Source organism: Patiria miniata, unplaced genomic scaffold (genome assembly GCF_015706575.1).
Source record: "Patiria miniata isolate m_02_andy unplaced genomic scaffold, ASM1570657v1 HiC_scaffold_1, whole genome shotgun sequence".
NCBI classification, from domain to species: Eukaryota; Metazoa; Echinodermata; class Asteroidea; order Valvatida; family Asterinidae; genus Patiria; species Patiria miniata.
In genome coordinates, this window is record NW_024037047.1 from 22,342,537 (window position 1) to 22,355,076 (window position 12,540).

Genomic DNA, 12,540 nt, shown 5'->3' on the forward strand with positions numbered 1-12,540 from the left:
AAAAACCAACCCCATTCTCCTACCCTGCTCTAATATAACATTGACTACGGACAACCTTTACCCTTTGACCTACTAAAAGTGGGTGTTGACCCTAGGTGACCTCTAGCCTAGGTTACACACCTATGGTCCGACTCACACCCTAACCCTAACGGGGACGTCTCTTTAGTCCAAAGTACCATTGGTCCGACGTCCCATTGGTCCGACGTTCCATTGGTCCAAAGTCCCATTGGTCCAACGTCCCATTGGTCCGAAGTCCCATTGGTCCGAAGTCCCATTGGTCCGAAGTCCCATTGGTCCGAAGTCCCATTGGTCCGAAGTCCCATTGGTCCGACGTCCCATTGGTCTGAAGTACCATTGGTCCGATGTCCCATAGGTCCGACGTCCCATTGGTCCGACATCCTATTGGTTCGAAGAACCATTGGTCCAACGTCCCATTAGTCCGAAGTCCCATTGGTCCGACGTCCCATTGGTCCGACATCCCATTGGTCCGACATCCGATTGGTCCGACGTCCCATTGGTCCTAAGTCCCAATGGTCCGATCCCCAATTGGTCTGACAGCCCATTGCTCTATACATGTACATTCCATTGGTATAAACGTCCCATTGGTCTGACATCCCATTGGTCCGACGCCCCATTGGTCCGACGCCCCATAGGATTAGGGTTAGGGTCAGTCAACCTGAACCAGTGGAACCACACAGTATTATGTTTTGTTGGACCAATGGGTCGTCAGACCAATGGGACTTCGGACCAATGGGACTTCGGACTATCGAGACATAACCAACCCTAACCAAGGCAAGTTACCGGAAAATAGGGGTGTCAAACATAGGGGTGTCGGAACATAGGGGTGTCGGAACATAGGGGTGTCGGAACATAGGGGTGTCGGAACATAAGGGTGTTTTGAACATAGGGGTGTCGGAACATAGGGGTGGCAGGACATAGGGGTGTCAGAACATAGGGGTGTCGGAACATGGGGGTGTTGGAACATAAGGGTGTCGGAACATAGGGGTGTCGGAACATAGGGGTGTCAGAACATAGGTGTCAAAACATAGAGCAGTCACCTCAGCCTATGACTTCAACCAAATATTTGTGTCTACCTGCTTGGTTGGCTGGTTCCGAAATAGTTGACTAATACCATAGAGCTATATTAAATTACTAGAGCGCTAACTCCTTGTACAAAGTGAAGCCTGCTGGGCGCATCCATGTTTGTGCACAAATATATGAAAAACTCAAAATTTTGCATGGCTTTTGTGCGGCTATATAAACAGAAAGGCACAATCAGTAAATGAGCGTTCATTTTGCTCTGCGCAAACAAGCCAAACGTGTGCAGGTGTGGGCTGACATTTTTCTCGTACATGTATGTTGTACTTGTGTATTGCATTTACAGTATCTCTATATCCACTCCAGCTTTGCATTTTAAGGTCGCTCTGTAAAACTGCATTCGGTTTGACTCTTGTGGAGTCTTTTGCTTCCAATGGCCAAACTTCACGCATTGATTTCCCATCAACTTGTTCTATATTCCAAAGTAGTTCTGAACTGCAACAGTCAATCTTTTGAAAATAAGCACGTTCAGTCTCTTGTTTCAAAGGTCAACCTTCATGCAAATGTAAGATATATTAATAACTTAATTAATATATTAATAACTTCAATGAACTAAGGTAGTCAGTGTATTTAACAACTTCAACTAAAGACCACACTTCATCAGCGTCTTGACCCAGACTTGACCCTTAACCTCTGACCTATTAAGCATATAATTTGGTGTACTCGTTGGGCTCTTCTTCGTAGCTTCCACCAGGTTCCGGAAAGGGGTCCACATGCAGGAACATGTTGAGACCCAGGGAGACCTTGCTGAAGTCCCCGATGAAGGTAAGACAGAACAGCATGAAGGACCCCGCGAGTGTCCACTCAAAGGACGTGCTGACTATGTGAAGGGTGTAGCCCTGTAATAAGTACAAAACAAATACAACCATCAAGTTTCCATACCCAAAAAAATGTCTGTTCTATTTCCAGTGGCGTTACTAGGTGGAGGGGGGGGGACACACACATGTTCCCCCTCCCCCCTTTCCCAAACATGTCCATGTCCCCCTCCTTTCCCAAACTGTTTTTATTTCTAACTTTTCTATTTCCAGTGGCGTTACTAGGGGGGGGGGGGGGGATTTTGAATGTCTAACCCAGCACAAATACATATCATTTCCTTAAGTATCCTCTTTGAAAAATGTGTGCACCCCAAGGTGCCCCCCCCAAGAACAAATTAACAGTAGTTGCCACTGTCTATTTCAGTAAATCAAAATTTCCATTCAGTTGAACCCTGTTGGCAGAAACTATCCTCAGGATGGAAATACAATAAGCAGTATGTTTTTTCCCCGGAAACTCCAAGAACTTAGTTTTGTAAATTGTAATAGAACATTTGAGCAGATTCGCTGATTAATTATGAAAGACAACCACATCTTGACCTCTAGATTTTGACCAATCAGTGGGCACTTTCTATTTCACGTCTTCGGTCATTCACCGTTGTCCCGTCATAGAATAATTACGGGCTTTTCCAAGGCCGCTGCACATTTTTTAATCGTTTTCTGTCGTCTCGTTTTCTGGTAGCAAAATCGTTTTCGTATATTGTGTTTTTTCAGCCAATATGTCGCAATGAAGAGCACCAAGTATCTTTTGATAGTGTCCAAGACCATCTGCTCTGAACAGCACTCTCAAGGTTAAATGGTGTCCAGCCCCTCCCCAACCCCCGTTTTTATTTTGCAATGGCCAGATGACCCCTAGTCTCTGGAATATCCCCTTGCACAGCAACGGGATATGATATCTGAGCAGATTCGGCAACTAATTATGCAAAAAAAAGACTGCATCTTGACCTCAAGATTCTGACCATTTAGTCGGCGCCGTTTATATCGGGTCTTCGGTAACCCTTTGTTGTATTACAAAAATATGGCTTCCAAATTAACCAATCAACAGCCTAGTCCACATTTTTGATCAAAATGACAACACCGTTTCTAAAGTAGACTCCGACTGACAAGTGCATGGGGTCGCATACAATTGGAATGTTACGATAGATCAGACGTTCGACCGTGGGTCTGCACACGTGAATGGCTGATCCTCAGACTTGATGAACCCCCCCCCCCCCCGAAAAAAAAAGAAAATAATAAATCCTGGTTATCTTTCAAAGGGAGTAACAGACAGGGGTGGCGGGTGGGGCGCTGTGGTCCGATGGTTACGGTGTTTGACTCGTGTGCTGTGGTACACGGGTTCGAATCCTGACCGTGGGAACATGGTGCTTGTGCTCTTGAGCATGGCACTTTACCATTATTGCTTCGTCCTTCAGATGGGACGTTAAGCCGTAGGTCCCGTGTGTTGTGTAATGCACGTTAAAGAACCCAGTAACACTTGTCGCTAAGAGAAGGGGTTTGCCCCGGTGTTTCTGGCAGTGGCAGCAATTAATGCGCCGCAGCACCTTGTAAACCCTTATAAGGTGCAACATAATGGGTCTCATAATGTTCATATACTTCATTTACCTGGCTTGGTTGCATTCTCCCCCAGCGCTTTGTATCCTCTGGCAAAAAGCGCTATATAAATACAGTTATTATTATTATTATTATTACAGAAACTAAACGGGTTTAACTTACCCCATCTGTTGGTTTCCAGAGTTGCTCAGTATCTGTCTTGTTTTGGTGATGGTGATGCAACCACTGGGCATTTGCAAAAACCTCACATGTGAGGCCTGTGGAGAGGGGTTGCTAAGGAAGCCATCTTGAAAAACAAAAATGTCTTCTATTGTGTCCAATGTGCCTGTCAGAACTTCAGCTCATTTTGTAGGCTTGGGAACAATTTCACAACGCAGAAAAAGTTCTCTTTTGCTGGCAGACAGCCTGCTGTAAATGCAGTGCGTCATGAAAAAAGTGGCCTTTATGTTGCACTAGGCAAAAAGGGCTCTGCGCTGTTTACAGTTTGGACGTGCACACTGTGAACAACTGGCATGCAATTGGGAATTTAGCAAAAAACAAGGATATTCCAAACCACACAAGACTTTGCACAGTATTTTTCAATTTGTAATGGCATTCAGGAGAAGTAAAAAAAACGAGGATATCAGCGGATCCGAGGAAAAGTTGCATGCGTGGAACAAGATTTTTTTTGTACTGATGAAAGTTCTTTTTGCTTGTGTGGTACAGCGCTTGAATAACAAAGGGCAGATTCTGAACTGTAAGACAATATGGGCTCTGTGCACGAAGTACCCCCTCAACGGTAAGACAGGGAGAGATGGGGAGACCACCTGGAGAGACACTCCAACGTCCTGCTGACGATGTTAAAGCAATGATGCAATGGCTTAGCTCACATTCAAAACAAAATCAGGTGCACGTACGTCAGCATCAAGGGCAAGAAGAGCAGGGGCAGGAGCTTGGAGGCGCCAAACATGACCAAAAAGGGTGTGTCGCCTCCCTGAGATCTCTGAATAAATGCTACCAAGCCCTGTACGCTGCTGGCTGATTGCATTGGAAATGAAGTTAAACCATCTGATTTTAACTATGTGATGCTAACACTGCATGTGGAAAGTTCTTGTTCTTGTTGTAAGTCCCTGCTCGTCTTGCGTTCTTGTTCTTTCTTGCGTAGTGTCTAAGTTTCAGACCCATACAGGATAGCATTTTGCTGATTTTGCTTTTTATTGGAATTGAGAGAATAATCCAGGGTCTTCATATTTGATTTTATGTGCAAAATCACGCAACCCTTCCTTCCATTCCAAACTGGAAGTGCCTTATAATTTGAAAGTGGAAAAAGATGTGAACTTGCTTTCTCTGGCTGATGATGTTAGTCTCTAGCTAGGTTGTAATTTACAAAAAAATTGCCAGTGACGTCATAAAATGTTAGAGCGCCCCCTAGCAACTTGTCCAAAAACGTTTAAAATGAACATTCAGTTGATTATTGTGGCAATGTTTATGACACAGATGTGAGCCTGACCACTCTGCGTTTGTAACTCAACGAACGCGAACCTCTAGTTGCTGATTAATTGGATGTTAAAACAAAAACAGCACCAACTTTGTCAATTCTAAGGATACAGGTTACCATGGAGACCAGCATCAGAAGCGAAAAGAGGAAACGAAGTCGACAGACGTATAGTCTGGTGTATTCTGGGTGGAGCAGATATGAGATTCGCGTGTGGATCAGGGAGTAAATGGTGCCAAATAAAAACAGCATTATCGCGCCGATTTCATGGACCACGAGGACGTAGAGATCCTGAAAGATAATAACAGAATCACACAATTTTTGTCATTCTCTTGAGGTCATTTTACAGTTGGGTTAGTGTTAAACTTTGTCTATACATCAAGTTAACAATTATTAAAAAATACCCGAGACATTTTACCCATTCCTATTGGTTGAGAGCCCATAACGTGGGTGGTTTTAAACCGCTGATAAAACACAGCTGTGTTCTGTGCCACATCACCCAGTATGTGCGGCACGCGTGCTAATCTCCATAACAGAAGATATTTAGCACTTTGCTTGCGAGGCACAAAGCACAGACATGGTCAGAGGGGTGTTTCACAAAACATGAAGTGAAATTGTTGAACAAAACTGTTGGTAAAATGTGAATTTTTGCCTTTTTATTTAATTTTATCAGATAGGCATTTATGAATGGGAACAAAGGTGTGCTTGTCCTGTATTAAACAAGTTCATGTACGTTTCAAACCGGCTAGGGTCCTGGGCATGGATAATGACCCTTGGCTTCGGCTTTTGAAGTATACATAACTAAAATGCCACCAAAAATTGACCATATTTACCAACACAAGTAATGCATGCATGCGCACTAGTTTCCCCCATTTTTCGGAGGGAGATTTTACAAGATTCCCAAGACGTTGTTGTGATAGTGGTTTGTGGGTGATAGTGGTTCGTCATGATAACGCCTTCTCACGGCGGTGGCTTTGCGAATCCAATAAACAACGTCTTGACCTCTGTATGTTCTCTGTTACACCCATTTTTACCTGAAAGTTGCCAACGAGGCTGAGTCCAAACGCCGCCGCCAAGCCCAAGAAGAAGCTGGCTTTATTCAGACGTCCAACCCTCTCCGGCGGCAGCCCCTCGATAGTGTCGACTTCCTTGAAGCGGACATACACCAGTGCCACGACTACATGTACAACAAATTCAGAGTACGGAGTCAGGTTGACGCAGTGGTTCTTTCCTCATCTTCCACTGTTATGGTTCGGGTTTGATTCCTGCCCTAGTCTACATGTGGATTGGGTTTTCGGTCCCTACCTGATTTGGTGGGTTTGCCCCAGAATATTCCTCTGGGGTTTTCCTTGGGTACTTTTGAGGAATCCTCGGCTTCATTACCAGAAAATAGTTAATAAACAAAAATAATAACAACAGTTCAGGCAATGTTAGGCGACTGGGATTGAACTTCAAAGTGACTTCAAAATAAACCTTCATTGTTTGCCAAGGATTCGTCTTAGTCAGGTGGCATATGGTCGGAATCGTGACCGACTGGTCCAAAGCACCAAACTTGGCAGATAGATTCTTATAGCCCTAGAGAAGATATTTAGAAGGGGTGACACCTGAAATTCTTTTGGGAAGGGTGCCTAATTTGCATAAATCGTTAATCCCTGCCGTGTAATATATTTATTCCCATATTTGGGTATATTTTTATTTTATTATTTTTTTGAAAAGTGTATTTTGGTGATTCTACTTGCATATTCTTACTTCAATAACATTTTGTAAAACATATAAGTGACTGAATAATTAGGAGGACATATTAAAGAACCAAAATTGCTACTATTTTACCCTAAAGTTGCGCGCATTTACCTTTTCCTCAGATATCATCAACTAGTCTCGCCAAACGTGGGTATCGATGAGCTTCAAATTCACAAAGTTACTTACTGGCATAGTTACCCTAACAAAAATAAGTGGGAAATTAAGTGAAAATTGATAACATCTTGATGTTTAGCCCAAAAGACCCCAAAAGGGGAGAAAATGTGGTGTCCGTAAATTGGGCTAGTACGGGAAGGGTAATGTGGGGACTTGAACAAGTTCAACGAAATCCCCCTAAATAAGAGATTATTGTTGTTTACAATAATTTTGTCTACGCCAAAACGTTTTCTCAACAATAATTTTGGGAATTTCCTTGAACTTTGTCCAGTGTTCCACGTTAGGCAACCCTTCACCTACTTGTTAGCCTAATTTATGGGCACCTCGTTTTTTCCCAGTTTTTGTTTTCTGGGCTAAATATCACAATGTTATCATTGTTCACATGATTTTGCATAAGGTTTTAATAGGGTAACTGTACCAGTAAGCTACTTGGTGAATTTGAAGTTCATCAATGTTGATGTTTGGCAAGACTAATTGATGATATCTGGAGACAAGGTAAATGCGCGCAATTTTAGGGCATAATAGTAGCCATTTTGGATCGTTACTATGTCCTCATAATTATTCAGTCACTTATATGCTTTGGAAAATATTATTTAAGTAAAGATATGTAGGTAGAATCCCCAAAATACACTTTTCAAAAAAATAAAAAAATAAAAATATACCCAAATATGGGAATAAATATATTACACGACAGGGACAGGGATTAAAGATTTATGCAAATTAGGCACCCTTCCCAAAAGAATTTCAGGTGTCACCCCTTGTAAATATCTTCTCCAGGTCTATAAGAACCTATCTGCCAAGTTTGGTGCTTTGGACCAGTCGGTCACGATCTTGACGAAAATTAGATCTAAGCCACCTGACTATCTATGATTTTTTTATTTTCCTGGGGAGGTGAGGGTGGGGGTGCAGTTGGTAGAGGGGATCAGTGTTTCCCCTGGCTAATGAACTGAGCGAGGTGGTAACAATTCAAGTTGATGATTGAAACGAAATTTACAGTCTGCAAACTGAAAAGAATGCAGCGCTCACAAAAATGCCCGATGATTCAAAAAACACATCGAAACTGCGAGTTCTTGATACATGGAGGTAAAGGAAAATGCTCATATATTACACAAAATGAAAATTTTTCAATTGATATTTCCTTTTTTGCCAATCTTCACAGCGAGGTGGTGATATTGGCAAAAATTGAGCGAGGTGGTCACTGAAAGTAGCGAGGTTGGCCACCTCACGTTTGAATGGGCAGGGGAAACACTGGAGGGGATACATGTACATGTAGGCCTAAATGTCATCAGTCACGACACAAAAAGAGCTTAAAGTCAGTGTTTTGAATATTTGTATTTCTTGACTTGGATAAAATTTGAAGAAGAAATTTCCAACAGTGTATAACATTTGGATATATACATGTACTGAGTTCACCCTTTGGTTGACACGGCAGTTGCTAGAGACCACTCAAGAAATGTTTCAATTTGTTCATCTAATCCAAATCTGTGCACCGCAGAGTTAAGCTAAAAAGACAATGCATACTGCAAACTTTAGTAAAGTTGTAGACTTGGCTGTTGGTGGCCACATACTGTATTCATACAACTCAAGTACATGTATTACAGCTTTGCATTCGAAAACCAGTTTTGCAAACACTGTTGCACATGCGTCTAATTTTAATATTTTTGCATATTAGATCACGCCCCATTCCTTTTCGTTTTCTACTCTCGAGGTTCCGGTACTGGTGCAAGGACGGTGCCCTTTAGCCGTCTTCGCCCGTTACCTGGCCGCTGTGGGTTGTACTACTCGGTACTTGTTTCTAGGAATATCAACTGTCCATGACTCCTTGTTGAACAACAAATATCCATGACTTTCCCATGACAGCCTAAAATTCCAGGATTTTTCCCGGATTTTTCCATACCTGAGGGAACCCTGTGGAAGTTTTGAGTTTTAATTGGAGGAGAGAGTATATGGTAGTACTTACAGACCAGGGCAGAGATGTTGACAAACTGAGCAAAGAAACAACTCTCTGGGGGCTTAGCACCTGTGTCACTGAAACAGAAAAACAAACAAATACATTGTATACATGTAGGTGTCAAGGTGTAAAATTTGGTCAAATATTGCTGGTTTGTGTGATTTGTAAGCGGATTACAAGTCAGACCTCCTGGAGCAATTTCAATTCCTATTTTTTCCTGACGGGGGGAGGGGGGGGGGGAGGCGCCCCTCTCAGATCTCGGCCATCGAGTGACTGAAAAATTATGAAACTTGGTGCAAAATGATTAAACTCAGGGGAGGATTCCCCGCCCCCAGTCCCTTTTAGGGTTAATGCTTGGTGGCATTCTGTTGATAAGTGCGAATATGAGACCACGGGCCAAATTGTGTATTCACCTCTTAAATGGCCTTCAAGTTGAAGGAAGAGCAGCCAGGCAATGATTTCAGGCAACCAGGATGCAAGGATATACATGTAAGTACTAAAGTAGCTGTGCTGGTTGTCTATCGCAAGAGTTTGGAACGGCAATAAATTGAGGACACAATGAACAAATGCTTACATAGTCGCAATGCTAATAGCTCCACATTAATGAGATATAATCTATTCAGATTAGCCGTGATATAATTCTGGTAAAATAAATTTTGGCCACCCTTATTCTACATGTATTTCTGAGAAAATTGACTTTGATAAAAAAAAATGTGGTGTTTGTTTTACTCGCCCCGTACACTGGTGTTGATGGCTGAATGCAGCTAATGGGTTTGAGGGTAAATGGAAAATGAATATGGTATATTATACCTGATGTATGGAAAAAGCACAGGGACATCGCCTTTCAGCACAGCAATGAGATAGGAGATTCCAACGGTGATGATGAGCAGCAGGAAAAAGATGATTGGTAAGAAACCCAAATTACGCGGCCAACACGCCATTCTGATGGGAAATAATGAACCAAAAAAACCTGCAGTTTAAATTTGTCTGTGAACATGATGATTTGGTCCAAACACTCCCCGATCGTTTTCGTTGTTGAACTGAACATGTACAGTGACACGAGCGAGTGTTTTTGTAGCATGGAAATTTGGGTAATCCTTACCAGTACATTTAGGACCCTCTTATATTATAAGGTTAATTATAATGACTCACCAAAACAGCTGACTAAATGACACTCGAAACTCGAAGGTGACATTCTGATATTTCTTGACACATCTGAACAGTTTGCAATGACACGTTCTTGAATATCAGCAGGTTCAAGTTTATGGTAAGAGGGCAGGGCTTTGATTTATGTGGGAATTAAGGGGTAAAACTAAAAGAAGACGCCGAAAACCACTCTAGACTAAACAAAGCCCTTCCCAGACTAGTTGACGGTCCTCCATTATTACAAAACGTCATGTGGGGGCAGAAAAAAAGCAATAATAAAACAGCTTTAATTTAATTCAAATTTAATTATCGTATTTAAATGAGTCAGAAGCATAAATCATTTTCTTTTCTCGTTATATGAATTGTTTCCCCTTTTTAGGCTTTAATTAAAGGGAATATACAACATTTGCAAACATCGAAAAAAAACCTACCAAGTTTTTGCGAAATACCTTAATAGGATGTTGGTAAATGACAGCCTGAAGCATCCTGTAAAATTATGGCACCTGGTATACTGTCATTTTCAAGAAAAGTGGTATTTTTGTATCAATTTCCAACGCTGATCGGCCGATCAGCGTTGGAAACAACTGGCTTTTTTTCAAATACTGGCCCCAATTGACCATTGCCCTTGTTTGCAATCGATTACAAACCTATGAACGGGTACGAGCCAGCTAGACTGGTTCCCTGACCTTACAATTCCCCAATGTATGTAAACTGCTCTGTTTCTTCTTATATGGAGTCAGGGAACCAGACTACAGGAAAATGATCGTTTTTCTTGGTTTTTATAGCATTTTCGAATCCAAAACCTCCAAAAAGTCAGTGCAACTATATTTGCTTTATATTTCCAACCCCCAATTCCATCTATTTCTGAAAATTACAGCAAAAGCAAATGATGTATATTCCCTTTAACCCCAATACATTTAATTGCCGTGCAATGTTTAAAATTGCACAACATTCATAAATTGCGCACGTACTATTATGCCCACGCAATCTTAAGAATGAGCGCTCATTCCTAAGACTGCGTGCTCATTCTTAAGAATGCGTGCTCGTTCGTAAGAATGTGCGCTCATTGAGCATGTTGAGTCATTCTTACATGTCTTAAGATTGCGGAATTTGCAAGAAACCGCGCAACAGTCATGACAGTTGAACAGCCTACCTGAAGAATGTGTGGCAGCAACAGTTACAGAAATGGCCAACTTCCAGGCAACAGCTAGTTGGTTGGCCGTGTACAGGCGAGATAGTGGCATTCTCGGTTTTCCTAATACTTTATAGTTGTGGTTTTGCTTCTTGGCCAAACACATGACAATGACATAATTGAAGTAGCGCGCCACCAACGGTACGGGTACGGAGGCAGCAATCACTGAAGACAACTACATTTTTATGTTAGGGGACTCTATTCATAAGAGGACATTTTTGCAACTGTCCTGACTTCAAAATTATTTGTTTTCTACGATATGCTTTTAATTTTCATCTTTGAAAAGGTTATCTTATTTGAATTATAATTGATTACTGTGATAATCAAGTCATTTTTGGGGGAGATATTTCGAACCAGGAGATTCCATGCTACAAAACACCCCTGATATTTCCTTTTAGTATAGCCTTTATTGACCTCTTTGGCTCACCTGTCATCTCCGAGTGCGCGTGATGATGATGTAGCTATCTGCATGAACTGAACTGTTTGTGCAACATTAATAATAATTTACCATGTCTACTCCTTCCTGATCCTGGCCTCAATGGTATATAGATCATCGTAGTTAACATGTTATGGTATTATAAACTGTGCCCGATTGCAAACAGATTAATATTAAACCCAGGCCCGCGAGACAGGGTGGATTTTTTTTTTTGACTTTGGCATTTGGCTAGCCTACCAATATACCATTTCTTTTTCTACTTTCTAGCTTTACTCCATGATCCAGCCATGGGCATGGAGGAATAAAAGCACATGTTTTATTCCTCCATGATCCAGCTGACATGCTGATCAGGAATTCACAGGAGCATGTCAGCTGCTAACACCATGGAGCTAGCTTCGTTGAGTAATTGAGCATGCCTTGAGTAACTCCAGCTAAAACTAAGTAAAAGTTAAAAGTACAAACGAAAAAGGGACAATAGGGGGTCCCCGATTGCAGGCAAATACACAAGTGTGTGTGTGTAGTGTAGTGTTTTTTAAAATTGGTAATTAAGATCTGGTTGTCTATTATAAAACAAGTGTCTTTTTCTTCTGTACTGTAGACTGTATCTCTCTGTAGCCGAGCAGATCGTATAGAAAGAGCCAAAAGCCAGATTAAAACGGTAAGTCGCTTGAACATTCAAGAATAGAAGGAGTGAAGTCATCTGACATGTCTGATGAAAATGATAGTATCATTTTATTTGCTTGCCAGTTTGAAGTTTCATCGGTTGCTTACTAATTTGCTAACCATTCAGGGAAATATTCCCATATCTGGCCATCGCTAATTTTTCCCTTCAGTGACCTATCAGAAATTTAGCAGGGAAACTATGGATGTATTTACTGCACTTACAATAATGTACAAATTTTCAGACCAGTCTCATAAGGTTTGTGCACAGGGTGACAAGTGATGTCCAGATATGAATCTTTCCCC

At 41.7% G+C, this 12,540-nt stretch overlaps 2 protein-coding genes across 6 annotated transcripts in view; one reads left to right on the forward strand and one right to left on the reverse strand.

The window, feature by feature from the left end:
* Positions 1-970: 970 nt before the first annotated feature.
* On the reverse strand, positions 971-11,266 carry LOC119725672 (DNA damage-regulated autophagy modulator protein 1-like). 2 transcript variants are annotated; one of them, XM_038197186.1, is made up of 7 exons: positions 11,100-11,266; positions 9,611-9,742; positions 8,810-8,877; positions 5,970-6,112; positions 5,049-5,226; positions 3,624-3,718; positions 971-1,937 (listed from the first exon to the last, which is right to left on the reverse strand). In XM_038197186.1, the coding sequence occupies exons 2-7, from the start codon at positions 9,739-9,741 to the stop codon at positions 1,740-1,742; spliced, it is 813 nt and encodes a 270-aa protein (XP_038053114.1). In that variant the 5' UTR covers position 9,742; positions 11,100-11,266; the 3' UTR covers positions 971-1,739. The 2 variants fall into 2 exon arrangements, with proteins under 2 accessions (XP_038053114.1, XP_038053124.1); XM_038197196.1 differs by lacking the exon at positions 11,100-11,266 and adding an exon at positions 11,037-11,058.
* Positions 11,267-11,548: 282 nt separating this feature from the next.
* Positions 11,549-12,540, forward strand: part of LOC119725637 (DNA damage-regulated autophagy modulator protein 2-like) — a 29,741-nt gene continuing 28,749 nt past the window's right edge. For 2 of the 4 annotated variants that reach the window (XM_038197161.1, XM_038197169.1), the window contains exons 1-2: positions 11,549-11,710; positions 12,173-12,232. The gene's annotated coding sequence lies outside the window, so the exon portion shown is untranslated. The remainder of the gene's footprint in view (positions 11,711-12,172; positions 12,233-12,540) is intronic. The other 2 variants (XM_038197144.1, XM_038197152.1) reach the window with 1 other exon arrangement.

Coding starts and splice junctions, on each gene's coding strand:
- LOC119725672 (XM_038197186.1), bottom strand. CDS start 9,741: ATGGCGTGTTGGCCGCGTAATTTGGGTTTCTTACCAATCATCTTTTTC. Junction 6,113..8,809: donor CAACATCTCTGCCCTGGTCT/GTAAGTACTACC, acceptor TTGTACATGTAG/TCGTGGCACTGGTGTATGTC. Junction 1,938..3,623: donor TCTGGAAACCAACAGATGGG/GTAAGTTAAACC, acceptor TACTTATTACAG/GGCTACACCCTTCACATAGT.